The sequence below is a fragment of the Alosa pseudoharengus genome, unplaced genomic scaffold (assembly GCF_046254945.1).
Source record: "Alosa pseudoharengus isolate Yale_2024_CS ecotype anadromous, Long Island Sound unplaced genomic scaffold, YU_APseudo_1.1 YU_APseudo_1.1_scf_23, whole genome shotgun sequence".
NCBI lineage: Eukaryota > Metazoa > Chordata > Actinopteri > Clupeiformes > Clupeidae > Alosa > Alosa pseudoharengus.
In genome coordinates this window covers 28,039,948-28,066,221 of record NW_027468685.1, presented here as the reverse complement: position 1 = coordinate 28,066,221, position 26,274 = coordinate 28,039,948, and the positions used below count along the sequence as shown (strand labels likewise).

At 43.2% G+C, this 26,274-nt stretch overlaps 2 protein-coding genes, 1 long non-coding RNA gene and 7 other non-coding genes across 11 annotated transcripts; 6 read left to right on the top strand and 4 right to left on the bottom strand.

Moving 5' to 3' along the window:
* Positions 1-978: 978 nt before the first annotated feature.
* gmeb1 (glucocorticoid modulatory element binding protein 1) lies at positions 979-14,596 on the bottom strand. 2 transcript variants are annotated; one of them, XM_076302219.1, is made up of 10 exons: positions 14,269-14,596; positions 12,947-13,103; positions 12,343-12,398; positions 11,979-12,097; positions 10,399-10,502; positions 7,500-7,648; positions 6,797-6,928; positions 5,824-5,961; positions 5,097-5,219; positions 979-3,944 (listed from the first exon to the last, which is right to left on the bottom strand). In XM_076302219.1, the coding sequence occupies exons 1-10, from the start codon at positions 14,318-14,320 to the stop codon at positions 2,878-2,880; spliced, it is 2,097 nt and encodes a 698-aa protein (XP_076158334.1). In that variant the 5' UTR covers positions 14,321-14,596; the 3' UTR covers positions 979-2,877. The 2 variants fall into 2 exon arrangements, with proteins under 2 accessions (XP_076158334.1, XP_076158335.1); XM_076302220.1 differs by lacking the exon at positions 14,269-14,596 and adding an exon at positions 13,239-14,121.
* On the bottom strand, positions 9,983-10,118 carry LOC143141158 (U11 spliceosomal RNA). The gene has a single exon (XR_012990766.1). It is a non-coding gene; the product is annotated as a U11 spliceosomal RNA (small nuclear RNA).
* Positions 14,597-14,689: 93 nt separating the features above from the next.
* On the bottom strand, positions 14,690-14,824 carry LOC143141157 (U11 spliceosomal RNA). Its single transcript, XR_012990765.1, has one exon. It is a non-coding gene; the product is annotated as a U11 spliceosomal RNA (small nuclear RNA).
* A 3,370-nt stretch (positions 14,825-18,194) lies between these two features.
* rab42a (RAB42, member RAS oncogene family a) lies at positions 18,195-22,122 on the bottom strand. Its single transcript, XM_076302218.1, has 2 exons — positions 21,807-22,122; positions 18,195-20,498 (listed from the first exon to the last, which is right to left on the bottom strand). The coding sequence occupies exons 1-2, from the start codon at positions 22,019-22,021 to the stop codon at positions 20,060-20,062; spliced, it is 654 nt and encodes a 217-aa protein (XP_076158333.1). The 5' UTR covers positions 22,022-22,122; the 3' UTR covers positions 18,195-20,059.
* Positions 22,123-23,464: 1,342 nt separating this feature from the next.
* On the top strand, positions 23,465-25,769 carry LOC143140236 (uncharacterized). Its single transcript, XR_012990591.1, has 7 exons — positions 23,465-23,516; positions 24,119-24,180; positions 24,413-24,459; positions 24,637-24,746; positions 25,136-25,183; positions 25,433-25,491; positions 25,689-25,769. It is a non-coding gene; the product is annotated as an uncharacterized LOC143140236 (long non-coding RNA).
* LOC143141146 (small nucleolar RNA SNORA16B/SNORA16A family) lies at positions 23,895-24,031 on the top strand. The gene has a single exon (XR_012990754.1). It is a non-coding gene; the product is annotated as a small nucleolar RNA SNORA16B/SNORA16A family (small nucleolar RNA).
* Positions 24,212-24,347, top strand: LOC143141145 (small nucleolar RNA SNORA16B/SNORA16A family). Its single transcript, XR_012990753.1, has one exon. It is a non-coding gene; the product is annotated as a small nucleolar RNA SNORA16B/SNORA16A family (small nucleolar RNA).
* LOC143141144 (small nucleolar RNA SNORD103/SNORD85) lies at positions 24,493-24,571 on the top strand. The gene has a single exon (XR_012990752.1). It is a non-coding gene; the product is annotated as a small nucleolar RNA SNORD103/SNORD85 (small nucleolar RNA).
* LOC143141161 (small nucleolar RNA SNORD99) lies at positions 25,255-25,330 on the top strand. Its single transcript, XR_012990768.1, has one exon. It is a non-coding gene; the product is annotated as a small nucleolar RNA SNORD99 (small nucleolar RNA).
* On the top strand, positions 25,551-25,626 carry LOC143141159 (small nucleolar RNA SNORD99). Its single transcript, XR_012990767.1, has one exon. It is a non-coding gene; the product is annotated as a small nucleolar RNA SNORD99 (small nucleolar RNA).
* Positions 25,770-26,274: the final 505 nt, after the last annotated feature.

The window sequence follows — 26,274 nt, the reverse complement described above, 5'->3', positions numbered from 1 at the left end:
TATGCCATGACATCATAATAATTGTAACGTTTTGATGTTATGACTGCTTATGAACAAGTGACTATAGCCTGTAAAAGCACTGCACATATGTCAGGTATCAACAATGGTGACCTGACAATTTTATAGCTACAAATGAAATGCCACCAAGAATAATAACAGTGCTTGGCGGCATCAAGGCATATTTATGAAGTGGTTATATAACAATCCTAACACAAAGCGCTCACCTTTAATTATGTAGTTTATGGCTCTGGCCGTGAGGCTGATTGAAGTGGGGCCTACACTGCAGCTGCAGACATTTACAAACTAAATTGGTCAAGTAAGAGTCAGAAGTCCTCATCTCAAAAGCACTCGATTCTCAGTAAGAAAATGTACAAGGTGGAACATTACACACTTACCAGCCTCAACAGGAAGATACAAGACCTGGAGACTCCCAAATTTCAGCTAAACAAAAGGGAAAAAAATAATGAAATAGTAAAAGCAACTCAATTTGTATTTCACCTTCTGTATAGATACAGTTTGTGTCGAGTATTTGAAAAACAGTGAGAAAAACATGATGGAAAACTTGACCCTTCCAGACTGTTTCTGACTAACTGGGTGCCATCTCAGCGCTAAAAGTCATTAAATATTCGCAACAAAGTCGCCAAGGGACATGTATATCACTTCATTTCACCCATGGTGTTTTTTTAATAAAGTCTCATCTAACACATCATATAGCAGTAGACTTACCACACATGATGAAGTAAATAACAGATTCAGGCATTGTTTGTGAAGAGGTGTATGCATGTAAGAGCATCAACCAGCAGACTACTTCTGCTGCATCGTCTGGTGCTGGTTGGTATATCAATCTTCTCATATTCTGAGGTAAAGTAAGGATTTAAATGTTGTATCCTTTAAACAAGTAATACATAGAAACTATCCCTCAAGAGTTCAGTGAAAGTGTACAGTGGGACAGGTGATGTTAATCAAACACAAACCATATATTGTATCCAACATTTTTAATCATTATTTCAAATAATATTTACTTTCTTACAAACTGTTATCTTTCTACCAGAAACAAATCCTTTTTCATTCTCAACACAGCAAGTCATTGTAGCCATTACGTTGTGAGGATGGCAAAAGCGAGTTAACAGGACTTTAAAGGCTTTTAAATAATCAATCATCAACACATTCCACCTGACAGAGCCTGTCTCTATGAAAACAGCCACACACACACACAACCCCACACACTGCAGAACAAAAGGCCCAATAACGGCACACACACACACACAAACACACACACACACAGAGACTTCCAGGTAACCTATTCAACAGACATTCTATTGGAGCCAGTCAGTTCTTTTCTTTTTGTAACATAGCTAGTCGAGAGTCGGGTGAGAGAGAGAGAGAGAGAGAGAAGTGAGATAATGAGCGAGGAGAACGCTTAGACCTGGTGACTTAGTGAGTGGATTTTCAGACAAACCCTTTAAGAGACATGTTGTCACATGTTAACAGAGGCAAAGAAGAAAAGAGAGAAAGAAAAGAGAGAAGGGTAAAGGGGGGGGGAGAGTGTGAGTGTGTGTGTGTGTGTGGTGAGAGACAGAGGAACAGAGATGGCATGTATGAGATGAGAAAGAGACAGACAGACAGACAGAGTGAAGAGGGGGGGTTATTAAAGAGAGGGAGAGAGAAAAATGAGGGAGAGAAAAGGAGAGAGTGAGTTGTGAGAAAGGCAGCGGGAGAGAGAGTGAGAGAGAAATAAGGAGGGAGAGAAAAGGAGAGAGAGTGAGTTAGTTGAGAGGCAGCTTTTGTCTCCCTGCTGAGACGGTGAGCGTGAAGCTCAGAGAAAAAGGTCAGACTCATCATGAACGCCCGCATCTGGACTGAAGGTCAAAGCCACTTTACACACAGTTCTGAACACCTCAACAGACACCAAAGAAGAGGGGGGGGGGGAGAGAGAGAGAGAGAGGGAGAGGGAGAGAGAAAAGAGAGTGATGCATATAGAGCAGAGTGTGGAAGAGATGATGGGCAGAAAAGTTGAGAAGAGTATGGGAAAAGAGAAGAAAAAGAAATACACAGAGATGGAGAAAAAGGGAAATCAAGAAAGAGTATCTCATAAAACGATGAACGGAAAAGAAATAACCAGAGTTGAACATTCACACGGCTCGTTACATAACAGATGGACAACTCCTCTCCATGGAGACACTGGACTGATGAAGATGAATCCAGTTGACCCGTGGCATGGCAGACGCTTCACTCACACACACACACACACACACACACACAGTCTGACCCAGCCAAGAACTCCAGCCATGCTGAAGGGCCATTGATACTGCATTCAAAATATCATCCAGAGAACATCCAACTTCATCCAGACAAGGTCTCTAAAGAGCCTCCACTGCTAGTTCATATGGTGCCAGACCTGAACGGAGGTTAGGTCGTTCAGAGCAGGACTTCAGTGCGTCTGAGTTTTGGCCAAATGAAAAATTGAAAATAACAAAAAGTGCCATTCACATTTCTCCAAAAAGTCCTTTGCGAAAAATACTGAGCTTTATACAAAAAAAGGAATTACAAAATACATCATACTGAAATGGGGAACCCTGTCGAGCAGTCGTTTATTTTTAAATTACAATTTGTCAACTACATCGAAGCCACAGTTACGGAGGTCCATGTTACAGTGCGTTAGTGTGAAGGCTTGTCCTTGGCAGCTCTGAAGCTCTCCAAAACGTTTCACACACGCACGCATTCACATATGGCACACACACACATACACACACATACACTCACACAAGCGTGCCAATCTGCTCTCCTCATTCCACGCATGTACTGTTGGCAGTGCAGAGAACGCTCCTCACACACACTCACACACACACACACACACACACACACACACACACTTCTTCACTTGTCCTCTACAGTGGCCGTCGCCGTGTCGTCCTCCACCACCATAATCTGCAGCGTCTCTAGCTGTCCATCAGTCTCAAGCTGCAGTTCTCCTGACGCCACAGCCACCTCCTCTCCCTGCGCCTCCCCCTGGCCTGTCTGCACCTCCTCCCCCTGCTCCTGCTCCATCATGGGTGCAGCCTCCTCCTCCTCCTCCTCCTCCTCGCTGCCTGTTGCCACCATCGATCCCTGCACGACCATGGTGGTCACTTCGTCGTCGTCCACCCCCTCGCCGGAGGCCCCGGTGGCCAGCTGCAGCTCCATCACTCCGACGGCGTGCTGCTCCACTCCGCCGGGCGCGGGGTCGATCTCGATGACCGTGGCGTGGGTCTGGCTCTCCTCCACCTCTCCGCCGCCACCGACGGCCGCCACCGTCATGCCCCCGACTCCCATCACTCCGCTGAGGTCCTGCTGGACGAGCATGGCCCCCTCCATGACCTCGGCGCCGCCCGCGGCCGACACCACCATCCCCTCGGTCCCTATGGTGCCCGGGGCCAGCTGCACCAGCTCCATGTTGCTCATGACCGCCCCCAGGTGGCTGGGGTCCTGCACTGCGGCCGTGCCCACTAGCGTGAGCCCCGAGGACGGGTGGAGAGTGAAGGTGTCGCCCCCCTTGCCGTCCGCCGAGGCCGTGGTGACCACCGTCGCTCCCCCGGCGCCGCCGCCGCCCGTGTAGCGGGTCAAGATCTGCGAGCCGCCCGGCAGCGTGTGGAGCGTGACGGTGTTGGCGGTCTGCGCCAGCGTGGCGATGGGCAGGTTGGCCACGGTGAACGGCTGGCCGACCGACGACAGCGTGATCGGCGAGAGGACGGTGAACTGCTGCGGCTGCAGGGTCAGCGGCTGGCCCAGGGCGCCGGCGGGCGACGACGGGCTGAGGAGAGTGGTGGTGGAGGCTGGACGCTGCAGACGCGGACGCTTCGGGGCGCGTTTGGTCGGAGGCGGTGGAGGTGGCGCCACCATGCTGTTGAGGGCCAGCCAACTCTGGGCTTGCTGCTTCTTTTGCTCCTCCAGCTGCTGCTCCAAACCTGGCGCACACACACACACACACACACAGACACACATATGCACACACACACACACACAAACACAGACATACACACACACACACACACAAACACAGACATACATATGCACACACACACACACACGCACACACACAAGATGACATTATCCCTTTCGGTAGATGGGCTCACCTCAGAGTAAGCAAAATGCTGGATCGATCGCGATGCTATCTGTCAAGCTGCACTCTAATTAGTATTCTCACAGAGCGCGTGGACTTAAAGTAAAGGTCAGTTGATGTAGCTATTACAGAGAACTTTTCAGGGCAGTAGGTAGAGGAACGAGAATCAATAAATGCATCAATGCAGGTCCGCATGTGTGCAAGTAAGATCATGTTTGGCGTGGGGATTGGTTTTAAAGTGCATGAATGCACATAGAAAATGGACTCAATTATGTAAAACACCATTGACATGTACGCTCAACAAGAAAAGATGTAAAGATGCATGTATTGATTGAAAGTTTAAAAAGGAATTCAAAACAACATGCTTTCATTTACGAGTTACATCCAAAGTCCTACTTTGCCAAGTTTGCCTGTCATGTCTGTCGGCAGGCAGTGTGTTCAAAAGACCAACGCAGTGCATTAGACCTTTAATAAATGAAGGCATCAATGGACCTAACTAGGCCATGTCACTTGATGCATGCGGTCATTCAAGTCCTGCTCGCTATTGCATGATTTCCCTGCTCAACAGTGACACCTACTGGTATGGTACAGCATTTTAGACTGTCCCATTACCTTAAGGTCTGCTTCATAATGTGCAATAATCATTTCTGTTTGATGATTTTTACATTCAACACACAAAAACAGTACACTACTATATTGTACATTCTAAGCATCTACACAACACAGCTATAAATGGCTGATTTGTTTTGATTTTTGTTAATCATCGCTGGTCCTTGAGCAAGGCACCTAACCCCTCACTGCTCCCCGAGCGCCGCTGTTGTTGCAGGCAGCTCACTGCGCCGGGATTAGTGTGTGCTTCACCTCACTGTGTGTTCACTGTGTGCTGAGTGTGTTTCACTAATTCACGGATTGGGATAAATGCAGAGACCAAATTTCCCTCACGGGATCAAAAGAGTAAATATACTTATACTTATACTAGTCCACCTCCTCTACTTACTGGTCAGTGTATGGAGGTCCTGTTCTTGGCTGGGGTCAGTCTGAAGGCGCTTCTCGCTCAGGATCTTCTTGATGGAGTCGAGCAATCCGAACACCTGGACCAGATTACTCAACACGGCCACCTCTGAAGCATGCGAAACACAGCGCACAACACACACGCACACACACACACACACACAAACATTCATTTAGCCATTTTCCTATCATACGTGACTTCTAGCACAGCAGAAGATCAGCATTAAGGATATGAGCATATGGTTAATTTCAATATTAATAGTGAGAATGAATGAAAGTATGAAAAAAACTCCATCTTCCATCTATGATAAGGAACATAACATGGTTATGAATAGGATTATATGGGATATATGAGACTTCAGTTTTTTCATAAATGTACAAAAAAAACTCAAAATAGAGGTTTTACTTATAGGGGTTATTGTAGAATATGGTTTGTAGATTGATGAGACAAAGTAACTGAATATTCAGAGGAGTCTGAAACATAACAAAATGTAGAAAGCTTGAGGTGCTGAAAACATTGGTTTTATTATAGCAGAATTAGTGTATGAGCAGGACTCCACATCACTCCATCCAAATGACTCTTGTTTAGTTTCGGTGGTGCTTCCTGACATTTAGAGGGACACTGCCGGCCCCCTCCACCCTCTTCCAGCCATGCGTATGTGTGTGTGTGTGTGTGTGTGTGTGTGAGTGTGTGTGTGTGTGTCTGTACTCACCCGAGTCCTGCAAGCTGGTGTGGTCAGATCGCAGCTGGACCCCCTTCAGCATCTCCAGCAGCTCCGTGCGGATGTTGGTGACCACCTCCCCCATCAGACCCACGTCGGCGATGCCCTTCCAGAAGTTCAGAGTGTCCTCTAAGCACGGACACACACACAAACACAGACACGCACGCACACACACACACACACACAAACACAGACACACACACATAGACACAGACACACATACGAGTGAGCAAAAGTAAGATAGTTTGAGCCCCTTTGGACAAATTTAAAGCAGATTTCTACATGACTTTTACATGACTTAAAATGTATATTTTTCAAATAGAGGGTGAGCATGATGTTTTAGTCGAACTAAAACCTCATGAGACCCTAACTTAAATGACAGGCAAAGTCTAACGCAGGGCTTAAAGTAAAAACAAATCCTGAGCCTGAAAAATTGAGGGGGGGGGGGGGCAGAGGTGTTAATCATATTAATACTCTACTCTGCTTTTGACTGGCTAAACACGTTTGTTAGGTTAAAAGCGAGAGCTGCCATTGGTAGATAAACTCAGAGCGGTATCTCGAACAACGAAAATGATGACCCTCGTCTATAATGATTTCCCGACTTTTTCTCCTGACAAAATTGACCTCACAGCCGTGACGCGCCGGAGATCCGGCACGGTGGCGGAATACCTTAAGCCCTGCTAACGTATTACATGCATAAACCAAAAACATTCTCTATTTCTCAAGGTCACGAGTACTGTCGTCGGTATGGAAAAAAACTAAAACAATTGGGTATTCGAGTTGCTGCAACCAACAGCAAAAGCACCCATGCAGCTCCAGCACTACACTGTGGGGAAGTGTAGCGCTGTAGCTGCCTGGACTCTGTGACCTCGAGAAACGGAGATCTATGTGAAAAATGTGTTCACGCTATGCATGTGTTTGTGTCAGTACGCCCTGAAGCCATGAGGGCGGCACTGTGGCTCACCTGAGATCTCCTGCCCCTCCTTCTTGGCGGTGGCCTCCACGTTGCTGGTGGTCCACTCCACCGACGCGGCAGCCGTCGCCTCCTCCGTCCGATCCGTCACGCCAGCTCCCTGCTCACCGTTACCCACCGGGACTAAATGTACCAAAACAGCCAGGGTGAGATTTAACAAACCAATTACCTCCCACACACATTCTCTCTCACACACACACACACACACACACACACACACACACAAATCCTCCAGAAAATCGGAAAGCAAGGAAGAGACATGGATTATTACTGCTGAGATTCGCGCTTCGCCAATGCACTGACTGAATTCTAAAACAGCTCAAGTAGTGATCCTTGCCCGAGCAGCACCATCCCTGTTGAAGTAAAACTAGTCCTTTTAACAAATAACAATAGGGGGGGAAAAAAAAGAAACTTTAGAAGGAGACTGGTAAAAATAAAATGTGTTTACTCCAACTACTCAAGGAGCACAACATAGAAGAGAACACAAGAGAACACAACACCACAATGGAATAGAATAGAATAGAATAGAATAGAATAGAATAGAATAGAATAGAGTAGAATAGAATAGAATAGAATCATTTTCGATCACATCTCTACTACTCTGTCTGCATAAAGACTAAAAAGTCCACAAACTTCTGCAGACCCTTGCTGACCCACAGTAGGGGTGTGACATATTGGCGTACGCGTCTCTCACCTGTGGTAGAGGTGGGCGTTGACAGCAGGGTGCTGTCAGGCGGGAAGCGGGTGTTGCTGATGAGCAGGTCGAACTTGGTGCTGCGGCAGGTGTTGGTGCACAGAGTGCTGTGCTGGTAGAAGTCCAGCTGGCCAGAGTCCATCATCTTCCTGCAGGAGAGCCCAGGGGGGGCAGATATGTGGTGAGGGGAACAGGAGAGAAACACATGTGGTGAGTGGGAACAACAGGGTAAGGGGAACAGCACACGTGGTGAGTGGAACAGCACATGTGGTGAGGAGAACGACAGGTTAGAGGAACAGCAAACGTGGTGAGTGGGAACAACAGGGTAAGGGGTGAGTGGAACAGCACATGTGGTGAGTGGAACAGCACATGTGGTGAGTGGAACAGCATATGTGGCGAGTGGAACAGCACATGTGGTGCGTGGAACGACAGGGTAATGGGTGAGTGGAACAGCACATGTGGTGAGGGGTTAGACAGAAGAGAAACACACAGGGTAAGGGGAAGAGGAGAGCTAGTCCACATAATCGCATGTGCTCAACAGCTCAAAGAAAACGTTTTGGTCATCCCCGGGGGAACATAAACAATTATGTTCTTAAAATAGAAAAGTAGCACTACATTAAGATCTGGATGTATTAATTTCTCATTCAACAAATAACAAACTTGAAGACAACTGTGTGATGGTATATGTAATATAATGGTATATCCGTAATACACCAAATTACACCTGAGAAATTCGCAACAGGCCACAGTGTAACAATGTCAGTGGTGTTATCCTGTTAAAAATCTGTAATCTAGAACACAGTTGACATTTAGATAAATATGCTGCATGTTTTATTACAACTAATTACAACTTATAAAGTTGTATTGAGTTTGTAAATACATATTTTAGGAAATAGATGTTCTACAAGAGACCTGATGGGCATGATGAAATCAAAGTGTACGAATCCATCAGGCTCCAATGTGATTCAAAACTGCTAATAAGTGAAGCTGTTTTTCTCACTTTCTCAGTGTACTGCCACAAATATTACATAAATGTTTCAGGCAGAACATAATAGAATAATTTGTAAGATCGGTTATTACTTGATGCTGGACAATTGATATTTAGGCAATACACGACCACGCTAATTGACTTGAGAGCTTGCAGCAACGCGGAGTGTATAAACACACCCGACTGGGTTTTTGTTTTCCTTTCAGGCGTTCCGTTTCACTTGGCATATCTCAATATAATGCCAATTAATATGCTGAGCAAAGTCAATGAAATCTCCACAGAAATGGAAACAATAAAAGTCTAACAAGTGATATGCTAATTTAATGGATGAATTCATCACTATCTAATGAAAGGGAAATGACAGTGAATAAGGAGACGACATCAAAAGCTGAAGCTTATTAAACTTGACCTTTCTCTGTTGCGTTGCAAAAGTAATATAGCTAATTTTGTTCTAAAAGATTTCAAGAACCTAAAGACCTCAAGTGTGCCTGGAATTTCAATGATTTTGTACATCAAGAAAACACAGATTTAATGACAATATATAAAATTACTATATTAATTTGAATTTTACAAATGTAAGAATAAATCAATATATTTTGGAATAATATAGTATGTGACTTCGATATAATTGGTTGTTTAATTTAAAAAGAAAAAAAAAAGTGCTAATAAACATGTCAACATTTTATTTACAAATGTTGCTGGATTACCAGTGGGGTATACTACGAAGCACGTTAGACATATCTAGGCTATGTAGACATATCGAGGCTTGACAAAGCCTTGACTCAGGGGTATACGTTAAGTGATACTACGATTGCAGTTATGTGATATATTTGTCAAACTAGGCTTTCAGCTCAGATCTGTGCGCGTTCTCGGTGTTGGGATGACTTTGGCCAATTGTGTAACGTGGAGACGCACAAGACCGCCTCTATTTAAAAACAATTACTTCCGCATTCATGAGCGATAGCTTAATCTACACTGCGGTAATTTTTTGTGTCTAACCTATAACATCAACTAACATCAACATTAAATCAATTGTCATCAGTTGTTGTATGGTATGCACGTCCATAGTGGGATATTTGCACGCACAGCACTATTAAAGCGCATTCGAGATCCAAAATGTTAGTAGAGACGGAGCTCCACCTGTAAGATATATGACAGAATCCTACACGTGAGAGAACTTCGTTTTTAAGACAATTGATTGGTCAGTGTGCGGTAGATTACACGATTTGAGCTATAACTTAGCACATAACCTCCTCCCGACCAGGTTTGGTTGACAGCATAAGATACCATGGTGATATAGCGACACTAAAACAGATCCACTTTCGTGTCACAGCATAGCCTGGCCTTTGAGCGCAACATACCTCGCTAACTCACTAATCGAGATTCGTAGTACACCCCACAGCTACAGCATTCAATGTTTATTTTACTAGCAGCTGTATGTACATAACCATCAATCAGCTAAACTCAACCAGAAAGTTACTTTAACATAAAGAGAAGGAGCACCAAGATAATCGATCATTGGCAACTCCACATCAAAAATTTTGCATCCGAAATCTTTTGATGTTGATTCCGCAAGGTAAACAAGAGATTCCTCTGTTGTCCTTGTGCTAGTCACAGCAGATGCCCTTTTTACCATCATTTAGAAAATAGTATGGGTCTGGTGTACTTCTCTACCTAATACAGTGATGGTAGGCACAGGCACTTTCACACTGACTTTTGAAGCAACGCTTCCTTGACACCATATAAAAATGATCCTTCCATGTTACACTTAACATGTTACACATAACTATGTGAAAGAAATACAGCTATTAAAGAATAATCATGTACAGATAAAAATGCTCTACATATGTAGAGAGAAGCATCATGGGAAGCTGGTACCACACCATGTGACTGGGTGGCGCCTCGGCTTACCTGAGCATGACCCCACCCATTCTGATGGCTCTCTTCCAGTCCTTGAGTGTGGCTTTCCCTGACATGTGCACAAACTGCTTAGGACTAATCAACTGGTCCTCATACTGCAGAGAGAGAGAGAGAGAGAGAGATAGATAGAGAGAGAGAGAGAGAGAGAGAGAGAGAGAGAGAGAGAGAGAGAGAGTGGAAGAAGCAATGTCTTAAAATATGTTCTTATATTCTACTGGAAACAAACACTTAACAGTTTGCCTGACGAGAAAGAACGCCCATCTCTAGCTGCTGGCATGCTGTCAGTGATAAGAAAGCCATCTTGAAACAGCAGACATAATGAATGCCCATGTGGGAATCTGTATTACAAAATGATATGTCATTATTATAAAATGTATTTGTATAGCACATTTATGCACAGCTTACGCTGACCAAAGTGCTGTTTTCAAAACAGAAATAAAAATAAAATAAAATAAATAAAAATAAAATTCTTATACACATACATCTACTCATTAAACAAGAACCAGCAGGACACAGAAAGCACGGCACGTTCGAGTGCAGAGAAGGCCAGAGAGTACAGGTGGGTTTTGAGCCTGGGTTTAAAAGCAGTGATGGAGGGGGCAGTTCCTATATCAGGTGGCAGCTGATTCCACAAGCGTGGAGCAGCGACAGCAAAGGCTCTGTGGCCTTTTAGCCTTAGCGGGGGATGTGAAGAAGGTCTTTGTTGCCAGATCTAAGAGACATGGGGGTGTATGAGGTCAGGGATGTAGATTGGGGCCAGACCATTTTGTGCTTTAAAAACCATTAGCAGAATCTTAAATTAGATCCTATAATGGACTGGGAGCCAGTGAAGGGAGGCTAAGACTGGTGTAATATGCTCCAGTTTTTTGGTACCAGTTAGCAGCCTTGCCACTGCGTTCTGGACCACCTAAAGGTAATTGGGGGAGACCTAGGTAGAGGGAATTGCAGTAATCAAGCCCTGATGTTATATGAAGGCACGAATGACTTGTTCCAGGTTGTGATATGACAGAAAGGGTTGTTAGAGCACAAGTGTTCATTTTCATATTGGGTGATACCTCATAGACTATAGAACTAGAAGTCAAGTTGCTTTATCATGAACTACACAGACACTGCACATCATTTCATACCCTGACCATGGACAGTTCAAACCACTACGGTCAGGCAGACGTCTCTGTTTGCAAATGGCTAAAACAGAAAGACTGAAGAGGTGTTTGTTTCCCCAAGCCATCCGCATCCTGAACACATATAAAACTCTTTAAACTAAATTACATGGACTTGTCACACTGCACTTACACACACTACACTTTTTACCACATTCTCTCTCAATCTATTTATTAAATTCTTTTTAATCTTTCTTCTTTATCCTTATGAGTAGTTAGTGATACCTCAGGACTCCTCTGCACAGGAAAGTTGAGCAGCTAAAATGCCATTTCACTACAAAGTATATCTACGTATGTGACTAATAACAATCCTTGAATCCTTGAATATACCTATCGAGTAATATTGTAGTGTGAGTGTGTCTCCCTCATGTGATGGGATATGGTATGATAATACAAAACTCAGCTGCTTACCCGCACACATTTCACATTGATTCCGGGACATACGAACTTCTTAAAGAGGAGCACCGCTCGACTCTCTCCACAAGTAATGGGGTATCCTAACTCCACTCCCTCCTCATCTAATGCCTCCTCTAAAAGAGTGGAGAGAGAGAGAGAGAGTGTGTACAGAGAGGGGGAGAGAGAGAGGTAGAGAGAGAAAATGCAAACAGAATAACTGCATTATACAATGACAATCATCTGCAATAAGCTTTGCTAATGACATCACCCACTCAAAGAACACAAATCATAGCAACAGCTATGATGATCGTGATCAACCCTGAGTGTTGATAAATTCCTCCTCTCCTCTCGTCTCAGATGGTTGTTTCTCATCACTCACCCTGTGCCTCCACTGCCACCACAGCTGTTTCCGCCTCCCCAGAATCCTCCCCCAACCTGCACCAAAACAGAATACGCCATTAAACACACCCACACAACATTTCATTAGCAGTCAGATTCTCATCACTCACTGTTTTTGCTGACAGAAATATGGCAGGAACATGAGAGGCAGTTGGACGGAGAGTTGGACTCTGTCAGGGGGACTATTCCACAAGGCTTGGACTGGCATTCCTGGGTAAGTTACGCAGAGTAAATAGTACACCTCCAAAAATAAGCGCCCTATAGTTTAATTTTCCTACATTCAGGCTACTGGCTACATGCGGTACTGTGAGGGAGGGCCTTTACAGATCCTGGGTACATGTGGTGCTTGACAACATCTGCCACCAGCCAACTGTGTGTTGTAGTATCCTGCTTTATGCTGTGTATTGTTAAATAGACTTGGTCATTGATTGCCCACTGTAGGGAAATAACCTATCTACAGCACAAGGTATTGTAATGCCTCTCCTGTGATTATCTGAAGCGTTTCCCTACTTAGGTTACGCTGAGTTAACTTACCCAGGTTTGTCAGTAAACTACATTATTGGAACACCCTCCTGGTATCTTACCCAGATGTGATGGGCTGAAGCTGAAGGATGACCTGCGTTTTTCCTCCATTGTCTGGCTCGCCCTCCTCGTCCTGGTCTGTGGTTTTTACCACCACCATGTCCCCCATGGACACAGTGACCTCTGTGTTCGCCATAGCCGTCGCGTCTGTGCACTGTGCTAATGGCAGAGGGGTGGATAAATGGTCTTTATTGTTTCAGCCCTCACCCACAACCACTGTAGGTAGAGATTGTGTGGGGTATGTTTGACCGTGGTTGGATTTTTTGTTGCCCCTCTTTAATTAGCACTACTCACTGGTTCATCAATGCACTGAGTGGTGGCAAAATGTATTTGTACAACAGAAACAAGCATATCGTTTTCCCTTGAGGTGTTTAGAAGTGATGTTCCATTCCATCCCACATGAGGCTGTGTTGTGATGGGGACTTGAACTCAACAATAAACGTTGAGGTCACGGCGCTCAGTTTAAAACACAGTATCGAGTCTAGACCAACCTATAAATAGAATACATTTACAAACTTGCAAACTTTTCCATTGTTTCCAAAGAGTTGACCACAACAGATTGTCATGCATTTCAATGTAACGTTAGCCAGTTACCACCATAACTGATGGTTAGCTTTGTGGCTGTAGTAACAACCGGCTAAAAGTAGCTGACAAAGTAACTGGATTTGCCAAATTGAGGACTGTTTATGGCTAGCTGTATAAGCTAACCCTGGCCATCATAACCTATGGCACACCGTCGACCAGCTTTACTCAGAAGTGTGTTTGTCTTAAACTAGAGAATTTAGCAAACATGTTACATTTCTAAAGAGATACTGAACCACTCGTGAACTCAACAGAGTGTTATAGGTTTCTCACGTCACCTCGCCAGTAAAATAGCTAGGGTTAGCTAACGTGTACATACAAGCTAACGTTAGGCGGCTAATAAGCTAATGCTATACTAGCACCATAAGCCAGCGTCCCATGCTTGCAGGACCAACTGTGGATGTGTGCCTACATTCACCATAGGCAGCATTTGCGCCACAGATCAGTAGGTAGATGACAACAACGTCCAACGTGCCGCTTGTTTCTAAACTAACGTTAACGTACGTCCGCCGTGCATTTTCAATTCCTCACTCCCCCTCAAAATGACGTCTCCCTGTGCGGCGGCACGTACACTAACTGGAGCGCGACGGCGGCGTTGCTCCGCCATTCCGAGAGAAGGTTGCGTCCGAGATAATAACTTAGCCAAACCCATACTATGTCCCAAACTGAAACTAAGAACCGTGAGAGCGACATACGTCAAGAATAAATGTTCCCAAAAAACACCAGTGTGCTGTTTTCCTACCTTTTACAACGACGTCGAACACATCCTTACATTCTGAAATGCTTGCGAACATGCGCAGTCCAGATTCGAGATACACTTCCTGGTAAGGCTCATCCCTGTTCAAGCCATAGACAGAAAAAGCCTCAATTCACGATTATGCATTCGTTGCTGTGAAATGGTAGGATGTCTGTTAGGTCATCTTGATTTTCTGATTCATTCTGTTACCGCTAAACACCGAATCGTAAATATTCACGCAAAACACGTTCTCACTGCATGCAGTTGCATAATCTGATCTTGTTGTCACTGTTCGCTTCTACAACAGTAGGCTAGGTTAACATTATTCAACACTATTGAATATTTTACTTTAAGTGTAAACAGCCATGGCGTAGAAATGAATGAGCGATTATCTCATAACATCAATTTATTTTTCAACATCAACATGTGGGGCGCCAAGATCAACGATCATTAGCAACCCCGGAGGATAAAAATTATGCATCCGAAATCTCTTGATATCGATTCCGCAGGGAGGTCAGATTGTTCCTCCCTCCCTGTGCCAGTCATGGCAGATACCCTTTTTAATATTAACAGCGGAATGGTGTAGCTCCAGTCTCGGTGCAATACTCATGTCAATAACGGTGGGAGTTGTTTGTCATACGTACTGCGTAGAATGAACTAAAATTACAAACATTTATTTGGTGTCATTATATAAATAAAATATAGTATTGTATACACTTTGATTTCCCACACAGGCTAATCTGGGAATGATCTAACTAAATAAAGAGATCATTCTAGCAGTGCAAAGCATCATGGGAAGTGAAGAAGACGTCATGCATTGGCACGAAACTGCGTTTTTGATTGGCCTCTGAGAGTGACTAAATATCAGTGCACAGAAACAGTTAGGCCTATAATGACTTAGGCCTACTCATTCTAAAAGGCGAAGCATATTAAATTTAGTCTCTGACAGATGAAACTGCACATGTCCAAACAGAATTTGAGTAACGCAATCAAGCAATTTAATAGACTAGTTGAAGTTGTCCATGAATTGCTATATGTTGTATCAGCAACAAGATAAGTTGGCCTAGCTAATTTTTTTGCAGCTGTTTATTTGACGAGTTCAGGTTTGACATCTGTCAAACTTGATTTATTAAGGAAATTCCATAGTCGAAATAATTTAATGTTCGGCTACTCTGGCAGTTTTTGTTTGCTTGAGTTACAGTGTTACTAGGCTTCTATAGATGCATTTCAGAATATTGAGTTCTCAACAAATTAATGGATAGATGGATCTAGAATCCCCCTAGGCCTTGTCTGGTTACTAACCCTTTCACAGGTCAGCTTACATGTGATCAAATGAAATTAGGCTTAGGTGGCATTCAGTGTTAGGAATGTTTATTTTATTCACCACATATCAAACCATAACTCAGATATTTTTCTGAGTCCTGGAAGCTTGATACACACATGGGACAGCGTATTGTTTTTACTTTTTATTTGACCATATGGCATGTAAACATTGAATGTGTTTGAACCACCATAAGGGTTGTGTTGAACCCCTGAGGTTCACACTTTATTTGAAAGAGGAGATGGTGAAAGAGAGCAGGACATTTACCAACATAATGGATCAGTCCTTTTGAATGGTCACTGGCAAGATTTCACTCCATTAAGTGGTAACGCTAGCTAATCACATATCTCACAATGCTCTCTAAGTTTAGCATGTTAAACGATGAAGTGACTGCTTATAAATGACAATTGTGTACATTGTGGGATCAGTTTAGTGCTTGCAAGCAACATGTTTGTGTTTGTTTGTTTGTTCCTTTGGATCAGCTGTAGAGGGTAAAAAATAAACACGTGTGTTTTCCAGGAAGTAACCAGAAGGTTCTGCTGAGAGCAATCACAGTACAATCAATCTCATATTATTTGAAACAGCAAATAATAATAATTAACAATAATCAGATCCACTCTTTACACTCAACTCGTAAAGCAGTATATTTAGATCATGTTACAGGGTTGTTGTTAATTTCATTGGTGATTGACAAATAACAATGAATTGACAAGTCATTCAGAGGAACATTTCACTTTCATTTACACCCTGTCACAATAGTGCAATTCACAGCCTTTACCAAATGGTAAGTCAAAGGCAGATTGCTATTATTATTTCTTACCACAAGGGGCACCAGAGTGCTTGGCACATTTTTCTTTTTCAAACAGCTGAAGTGGGTTTTAAATAATTATAATCACAAACCATATTTAAATCAAACTAAATGTTTGGGCAAGCTTGCATCAAAGCAGACAGAGAAAACTGAATTGCCAAATTTATCAGGTTGTTGCTGATCAGACTAGATTCTAGGGCACGGTTTAATCTCAACTGAGACTGCATGAGATTATGAAGTCACCCATGCCCTAGATCAGCTTAGAAGTATTCATCCTGTGGGAATACAACATTTCTTTGCTTTTCCCACTGTTAAAAAGGAATGAGTATTGTATATCACATGTTTATATTAGCTGTCTGTTGTTCCTACAGATAAATCACAATGATTAAAATTAGTATTTCTAGTTATTAGTATTTTTCATTGTGAAGCTATCACAGAGATATATCCAGTCAGTCAGTGTCATCATTACTCCTCCTGCCCCATCATTACTCCTCCTGCCCCAGTGATGCCGACCCAACCAAAGATCCCCCACCATCACCTTCAAAAATGTTTGATAACAACGCAAAGATAACAATGTCAGCTTTTGCTTTTGCACATATATCTTCAGGTCTACATTTCTTAAGGTCCATATATCCTTGTGTGTTAAACATCTGCTCTGTTTCCAGAAGACAAGAGCATTGCTTGTGAACATGTAGCGTAGTGTACAGCCCTGGTACCTGGTGGAACATGTTGCATGCACACTATATTGGCTACTGTACAGCACGTCTATAAGCAATGCCTAAAAATAAAAATAAAATAATACAATAATAATATAAATATCTGTACAAACTTAACCCTGTACATGAGAATAACAATGCAGCCTAGCGGGGCAGCTGAGGATGGTTTGTTTCTGGCTCAGTTATGTAAAGCAGCGGTTTTGTATTTTTTCTCTCTTTCTCTCTTTCCCTCCCTCTCTCTTTCCCTCCCTCTCTCTTTCTCTCTCTGCCTTCTCTCCTCCTTGATCACTCTTACATTTAAAGGACATTTGGCACCTGAAGGAGAGGATTGTTTTTTGCTATTAAAACACGATGAAAGCAGGATCCATTCTGATTGTCACACAAAGAATAGATAAAAGTGACATGAAAAAGTACAGATATTGGCTATAGACTGGTCAGTGGTCTATGGATTTACGTAGAACAACCTTTTTCTCATGTATTTATGATAAAAAATAATAACATTTTCACCTATGGTTATATATACAATATGTATAATTGTGTAATCTTTGAAGTAGCTTTGGAATGATTAACCATAGAAACAGTTGTTTTTCGATGTAAATATGACATGTTGCCCACACCACCCCAATATTGTATGGCCTTGGCCTCCAAAATCATGAGCCATGATTATTATAAAAGCAATCTCACACTGTCCATAACAATGCTTGTGTGTGTATTGTCATGGTGTTATGCTGGTGAGTGGAGATCGATACGAGACAAGGAGAGAGAGACAGAGAGTGAGACAGAGAGAGAGAGAGAGAGAAAGAGAGAGAGAGAGAGAGAGAGAGAGAGAGAGAGAGAGAGACAGTGTGTGAGAGAGAGAGACAGGGAGAGAGAGAGGCAGGCTGAGGAGGACAGAGAGTGAGAGAAAATCTGATTACGCAAGAATGTGTCTAGTGTGTGCACCAAGCTCTTCCCCAGAGGTAGCAGATATGACTTTGGCTCTCACAGAGCCATACCATAGAAACATCACAGAATGACAGAAAACAGATGGAGAACAGATGGGCTTGTTGCTTAACATACCCAAATAAGGTCAAAATGAACAAAAAGATAAGAACAAAAATGATATGTGTACTTTATTTATTGCTCCTATTTAGATAAGAACAAGGATTCTTTGTGAAGTGTATAATCCTAAATTCTGTTTATATAATGGATTTTGACACAGAAGCATGACCAGACAAAAGGAGCCAATTAGACACACAAGCGTTTTCTCTGTGTAAGACAAAGAGGTCGACGATGCTCAGTGAATAAATGTGTGATAACGGCTAAATGCTTACAGGCGCTGTAAGGGCCTGCACGGGACTTATGGCTGTGTTCAACTCACCACAGAGACCTTTGGGCAAAGGAGGCACTGACCAACTGCCCTGGTCATTATATGAGTGATGTTTGCGAGAGCCTGCTCAACCTAACCTCAAGGGCCACGGTTCTGCAAATGAGGCCAGGATCAGCTGATGACTGGCCTCTAAACACAATAGGAAACAGGCGATGCTCTTTTGTGAGATTTCCTCCCACTTCACCAGTCTGTGAATACAACAGCAACGGGAATGTGGGTCAAGAAGAATTCATGATTCAGACTTTTAACAGGATTGGGGGGAAATCTTACATTTTAACCAAGCAGGTGAGCTGTTCACATTTACATAGTCACACTAATGATAAGGTAAGGTGAAAACAATATCATAAAAAAAATAAAATATATATACATTAAAATGTAATGTCTATAATGATAAACACACTGAGTCTCGCTAGCTGCATGTACCCTTAGAATAGATAGGCTAATTGATAGGACCAGAGAATTGGTTAAGACAGGACTGTGAGGGGCCAACCTCTTGTCTTGACGTTCTGAAAGTGATCCCACATATGCTGACATTGCCCTTTCAGACGCACGGCACAGGCGCTGAAGGCTCCGGAGGCCACCGAATGACAGAGATGAAATGAGGCCTGTGGAACACGCTGTGTGTACTGCTGCTGGGGAAAGATGATGACCTTGTGTTTGTGCCACTGAACCAACACCACACATTGAAACACGGCAGATGGTTTGGCAGCCTATAACCTTTTTTTTTTTTTTTTGCAATTTCAACTAGATAAATAGCCTTATGCAAGGCTAACCATTATTTTTAGCTAACGAGAATGGAAGCAAGCAGTTGTCTTTTTCAAATGGACTTGGTTATAATGAGTTATACCAGTTGGCGTTTGAGTTAATCATTCATCAAACCAGAGCCACCTTGAAAATGGATTGCGTGGTCACGAGACTCACGACTGTGTTGACAGAGCAAAATAACACAACGACAGAATTCAATAGGAACAACAACAGGAAACTAGCCAGACCACGATTTGCAAAATCATTGTCCACAAGTCTGGTGCCAGTTTACGCGGACGATGTATTCAGTAACCTAAAAGTATGAGAAAGTATAGCCAGGATTCACAACATTCCCATCAGTGTCTGCCTCTTCCTTCTGCACAGGGCTGTGTTCAGGGCATGTTCCGATTTTGCAGAGCAAAACAGTCCCAGTTCTCACAGCCCAATCACATGAGGCTGAACACACTCTTGTGTGTCTCCCATTCTAGAACAGACAGAATGCCTCCTCTGGACACTGACACAGAGGAAGTCAGGTATGATGATGTCACGAGAAGGGCCACTGGTGCAAGAGAGCCCAAGCTCAGACATACGCATGGCATGACTGTATATATATATATGTGTGTGTGTGTGTGTGTGTGTGTGTGTGTGTATGTGTGTGTATGTGTACGTGTGTATGTTTGAGTGGGCGTGCATTGGCACAAAAAGCAATGTACAGGGCAGTGTGAAGTGGACACACAACAGACAGGAACAAAAAATGTGTGTGTGTGTGTGTGTGTGTGTGAGAAAGAGACACAGAGGCAGCAACCCACCAACAAAACAAAACCAAAATCTCAGACGAGTCAGCAGTTGCAGCTCTTCTCTCTCTCCCCCGGCACCAGGTCATCCTCGTCCGCCGGGTAGAGCACCTTGGCGGTCAGGCCACTCTTGACCCCGTCCCAGCCGTCGCGCGTGGAGATCTCCCCCATCTTCATGAGCTCGAAGATGTCGCGCGTCAGCAACTCGAAGGCGCGGTCCACGTTGCTGTTGCACTTGGCCGACGTTTCCACGTAACGCACGCCCAGCTCGGCGGCCAGTTGCTCGGACTCGGCGCGGGACACCTTGCGCTCCTTGGACAGGTCGCTCTTGTGGCCGATCAGGATGTAGACCATGTGATGGGGCAGGATGTGCTCGCTGACCTCGCGGTGCCACTCACGCACATGCTCGAAGGTCTTGCGGTTGGTCAGGTCGAACACCAGCAGGCCTCCCACCGAGTTACGGTAGTAAGAGGTGGTGATGGACCTGGAGGAGATGGGAGCACATTTTTGATGGCGGTACAGTTAGACTGTCATGAGTGTTGAGTGCTGTTGAGTAATTCATGTATTTATTCATCACATTAGCAGGGATGTGGAAGGAGTAACAATCATGTCATGATGACACAAACCTGAACACATTCAGGGAGGCTATTTTGTATTTCAAGAACAAGAAACACTATATACAGTACGTATATGATGCAGGCTTGCCATCAGGGTTCAGTGTACTGATGACCCCATGCCAAGGCCCAAGGAGGGGGAGGTGCCTAGGTCAGGCCGTCCATAATAATGGCTGGTCTGATATGCTGTAATTTCTAATGACATGTCCAGTAATTGTAATGGAGTCATATCACCACTGACTCTGAAACAAAAAGTATCAATAAGCAACAGTGATCTTTGAATTCAGTAACACTCCCTGGCTCCCCCGATCAGAAATGCCTATTCATTGCATCGTTATATTACAGCTTTGGACAAAAGCATCAGCTAAATAAATGTATTCATAAAATCCCTGTTACAAAAAGGTGTGCATTCCCAAAGCAAAGGGTGCCTTTAGATCTTCAAAGCCCACAGGCTTGCTCACGCTAACAGTGTGTCTATGAAAGGAAAAATAATGCTCTACTGTGACAGGAGTTGTGTAAGTCACGCTTTGTTGCTGAATCATATTCAACTGAATGAACGAGAGGCATCAACAGTCAGTGACTTTGTGGGGGAGTCGGGTTGTTTACCTTTTCCTCCACAACCTACTACTCTCGTGATGGTGTAGTAGGCTATACGTGTAGGTTATGTGGATGCACCATGTACAACACAAAGGCTATAGGCTGTGCACACGACAGCCATTCAAATAAAACAAAATCCTGACCTTACAGAGAAACTGGTTAATAATGTGCCAACCCAGTTATTCTATACAGTAGCCTACTAACTGACCGCTTTTTGACAGGGTTTATTTACAGACCCCATCTACAAGCAACATGAAAGCTCATTACACAAGAGGACCGATATTCTTCAGACGATTGACTCTGATGTGCCCCAATTTCCTGACATCTATGTGCAGACCTGATCTGGCGTTTAAATCACCAAGGCTCAACAAGGTGCTTCATTATTTATATGCAAACATCAATGCAATTCAACAATATAGGCTATGGCCTATATTACAACAAAATGCAGCTGCCAACGCAACATGGACGCTATACCACCGTTGTTTCGCGTGATTAATTTATGATTAAGTCGGAAGAGCAGATTTCACGTATTTCATCACAGCAGACAGATTTCAATACAGAAAATAGGTAGGGCTGCTCACCTAAAACGTTCTTGGCCAGCAGTATCCCACAACTGAAGCTTGATTTTTACTCCAGGTTCGATATCTAGTGAACGGGCGTAGAAATCCACACCGACGGTGGGGTCCGCCACATCGCTGTATATTCCGTCAGTGAAGCGTTTCAACAAAGACGATTTTCCTACCGTTGAGTCCCCCAGTAAAATTATCCTGAACTGATATTGCCACAGAGTATCCATGGCATGGCTGTGTTTAAAACTCGTGCCGATGATTTTTGAAGAAAGCAGCACAAGGTGTTTACATTCAGCCAGAGACTGAGTTGACGATCAGGAAGGGGACAGCCAAGCATAGCCTTTGCGAGCGCAATTCAGTGCTGCAGTCACATGACTTTGTGCTTTATCTAAGCTGTGGTGCAACCGCTATGGTTACGCTTTCCGTTTTAAATTCATGAAGTGGGTTATCGTGTCAAGGAAAACGTATCTGTTTTGTTTACATTATGCACAAATACCTGACATGCTTATTTGAGTGAAAGATAATGCAATAGCTAGGCAATGCTATAGGCAGCTGGGCCTGTATAGGCTATGCTATGCTTGGGGCTAATTATGTCAAATGAACCTCATAAAGCAAGGTAGATTAACCCAGTCTTGTAAGTAGATAGTCCATGAACGCCAAAAAGTGGTTTTAAAGGGGGTGGGATAACCATCAAGAAGAGCACAGCCTATATTATTATCATGTAGGCCTAGGCTAGGTCATGATACTTTACTAACAAAAATGTTTGCATATGCATAGGTAAAGGTCTCAATGTTAACAGGTTTACACATTTTTGTCACCAGTTGAGGTTTCAAGTGTCCTGTAGGTCAGGTCACCCAAAACAAGAACTGATGCAATACTTTGCCGTGTCTCGGTGGTCCGAGGACGCTCTGTCCATGGTACTGAAATCAGCCCCACTAGGCAACGGAATAGGCAGGAGCGTAGGCATGATACTTTCCCTAGATGTTAGTAAAACTAATTTAAAACACACTAAATACTGACTATGATGCCTAATAACCTAGTTTTACAGCGATGTGCTGTTCTTGCTATTTTTGCGAGATTAACAAATAGCCTACGACTAAACGCCCTCCATCAATGAACAAATGGAAGGGGACTTTGAGATACATCTCAGAGACTATAGGCTAAACTGCAAAAAACAAACAATAAATCAAGACCTAACCTGACCTTTACTCTACTAACAAGAACAATGTAATCACTCTGCAATTTAACTAATCTACTCTAGCCTGGCCTAATACCATTGTCACGTGATGGGATTCTGTTGGTTTAGTACACGTTTTATCTTGTGATAATTTTATCTTGTCTGTCCCAAAAACTTTGGTTTGTAGGTTAGGCTACATATTCCAGCCTAATAAACCTGGCCCCAATTTCTCTATGTTTAGGGCTATATAGGCACATTGTAAGATAAAAAAGAGCGCCATGCTTTTCTTGACTGTAAAAAAAGGCAGCATAGATGTAACTGTATAACTGTTTGCAACAAAATAAAGGTTCTCTTATCTAGCTAGTCCTAGGTCATATTCGTGTGTTAAATGATCAGAATTCAGAATCAACATTGAAACCTTGAAATACATCATTTCCCATCATGCACAACGTCCACCCAGCAGCCAATCGGGCAACTCACTATAAAAAGAAAAGGGCAGCACTGAAGTGTCTCTTCTTATTTCGTACGAGCGAGCCATCATGTCGGTAAGTGCCTCTTGACTATCCACAAACATCTGTATGTTTAATGGCTGATCGACTTATTCAACTACACAATCAAGCCTAGTTCCTCTGAATCTTTATGTATACGGTAGTATTTATTGTTTTTTAACCACAATAGACCACAGTATGGTGCAGGACAGAAAATCGCTTCATACAAGCTAAAGCATCGTCCACAACGTAAAACCTCTGTTATATTTATACTAGGTGAATATTTTGGTTTTAAAGTCATTTCAACCTTAATGCCCCAAATTATTTGATTCGATTGTGGAAAGTTAAACGAACACATGACCGGTCTAGTGTTAACTGTTAGCATCAGGTATGTTCAATTACATAAACAACTAGCATAAACTAAACGTTAAACATCTGTGGCCCTATCGAAGTCGATTTAGTCTGCACGTGGCTGAATCGGTCAATGTGGTGCCTACAGTGAAATCTTTTACCGACGGTCGCTGTTTAGCTTTGTTGTAGCTTACCAGCAACACCAAAGGAAAAGGACAACACTTGTTAGCTTCGTGAGCTAATAGCATTAACCGCTTGCCCTGCCCTTATAAAACATGTTTTACATTGCCGTTATTTCATTGTCATAGGTTCACCATACACTTTGCAGACCGTCATGGACATGCTTCTGACGGAGTTCCACGAATATCAGGTACATTTTGAGTGGCATGAACAGACTTAACTTTGGCCCCGATGGGAGTCGCTCCTGCCTCATGGTGGCAGTCGCACTCATAAGGGCGCCAAGAACAACCCTTTTACCGACGGTCGCTGTTCAGTTCACCTGTAGCTGTTTCAGCAACATTAAGGAAAAGGACAGCACACTAATAGTAACCGTTATTAGGCCTACGTTTTGAGTTGTACTGAAATGTGTGTTCTTTGTTTAGACCTCATGGGATGTCCCCTAAAGGATTAGGAGTCACATCTTCACAAGGTAAGCCAGGTCTATATGTAGAGCTTCAATAAGTCTGGCATTGATGACAAAACTTGCCCTCACTGAGCGTTTTTAAACCCGATAATGAGTCATTGGATACAACTGAGCCAGATTTTCCAACCAGTTGTCTTCATGCATTCAAGTGTGTTGATACTGAAAGTTGTGTTTTATCCATAGGTTAAATGTCTTGGAAGACTGGCAGACCGCATCCCTGGCAGATGTCATGAAGCGAGCACGTTTCCACTGAAAGAGTGTGCTGCTTGCCACGAGCTGTTTTTGAATACAAGGTTTGTAGGGGTTTATTGTGCCAGTTTGTGGTCAAATGCTCCATTGAAGTAATGCTAAGCTAACGGAAACTTTAACTGCACCAATACATGCACGCACCCATATTTAGAGTAGTTCCTTTAAATTGGCACGTTACCTAAGAGTTTGTGCTCTTGTCTGTGGGTCAGACTCTCGAACTACGTGCCAGAGGAGTTGGGGAGACTTTGACTGTCAGGGCTCAATCATGCCTGCGACAGCCACTCTACTTTCCAACAACACCCTCTATTTTTGCCTACATTTTGCTGTAAACAAATAGCCTCTCGGACATTAAAGTTTTCTAAGTCTAAGTGATCTAAGTTTGGGAAAGATTCTGTAATGGTAATTAATGGTTTCCATTTTACTTTGTTTCCAGAATGTTGGTGAAGTATTCAGTATTGCAGTGTGCTGTACAGCAATCAAGGTATGTTTCTGTTCTTTAGTTCTAAGTACATGCCTGGCTATTGGGCACTATTTAGTCATAGTGAGATTGGCTCTGATTGGTGATGACAACCTTATTTACTTTGTGGACGGTTGGATGAAGCATGCGGATATGGGACTGAAATCAGATCGATTTAATCTTTCACACCCTTTTTTGCTTACCTTTGCGGTCCTGTTGTATTTAGGGTAGATTCTTGAACGAGTGTTCATGGTTTCCACTCTTTGTTTCCAGGGTGATGGCGTAAAGGCTGCTCAGAGTGTTGCAGCGTGTGCTGTACAGCAAGCATCAAGGTACGTTTCTACTCTTTCAGTTCCAAGTACATGCCTGGCTATTGGCATACTATTTCTGTTCTGATCGGTGATGACAACCTTATTTACTTTGTGGACGGTTGGATGAAGCATGTGGATATGGGACTGAGATCAGATTAATTTGTTAATGATATGATCTTGTGCATTGGATTGTGTTCTGATGGGTTTTATCTTCTCAGGTATATGGGACTGTCCAGAGGGATGTCGAGACTGAACCCACTACCAACTGAAATAAAACATTTTTTTTACTTAAAATCAAATGTCTTGACTTCCTTGACACAGAAGCACTTTTGCTTTAGATTTTGTCAGAATTTATAAGGGTATCTGGGTTTCTGCCAGGCCTGACGAGATTTATCTGGATACAAAGGTTGGAAAGAGTTAATCTTAACAGCCATCAATATTGCAGCAAATGTGTTTGCACCTTTGTAGAATCACTTGAAGGATGCCTAATCTGGGATTAAGGTTTTCTGTAGATTCTGTGATGAGCTCAGCCCTTAGGTTTAGTTTCCTCTAACCATTAAAAAGGGACTAGAGTCAACTTAGTTGGAAGTAAAATCTTGACCTCTACATCCATTCCAAATGCTTATTTATCAAAGTTAAACAGTCTACCACATTTGAACTTATCTTCACACATTTAGTTCATGGGCCAACAGTTGCGGACATTTCTGCGGTTCACATGCCATGTTAAGTGTCGTGGTCTACTTATTACAGGTCCTTTAAACCAGTCCCATGACACATCTGTGGATTAACCATGTTTATCCATTT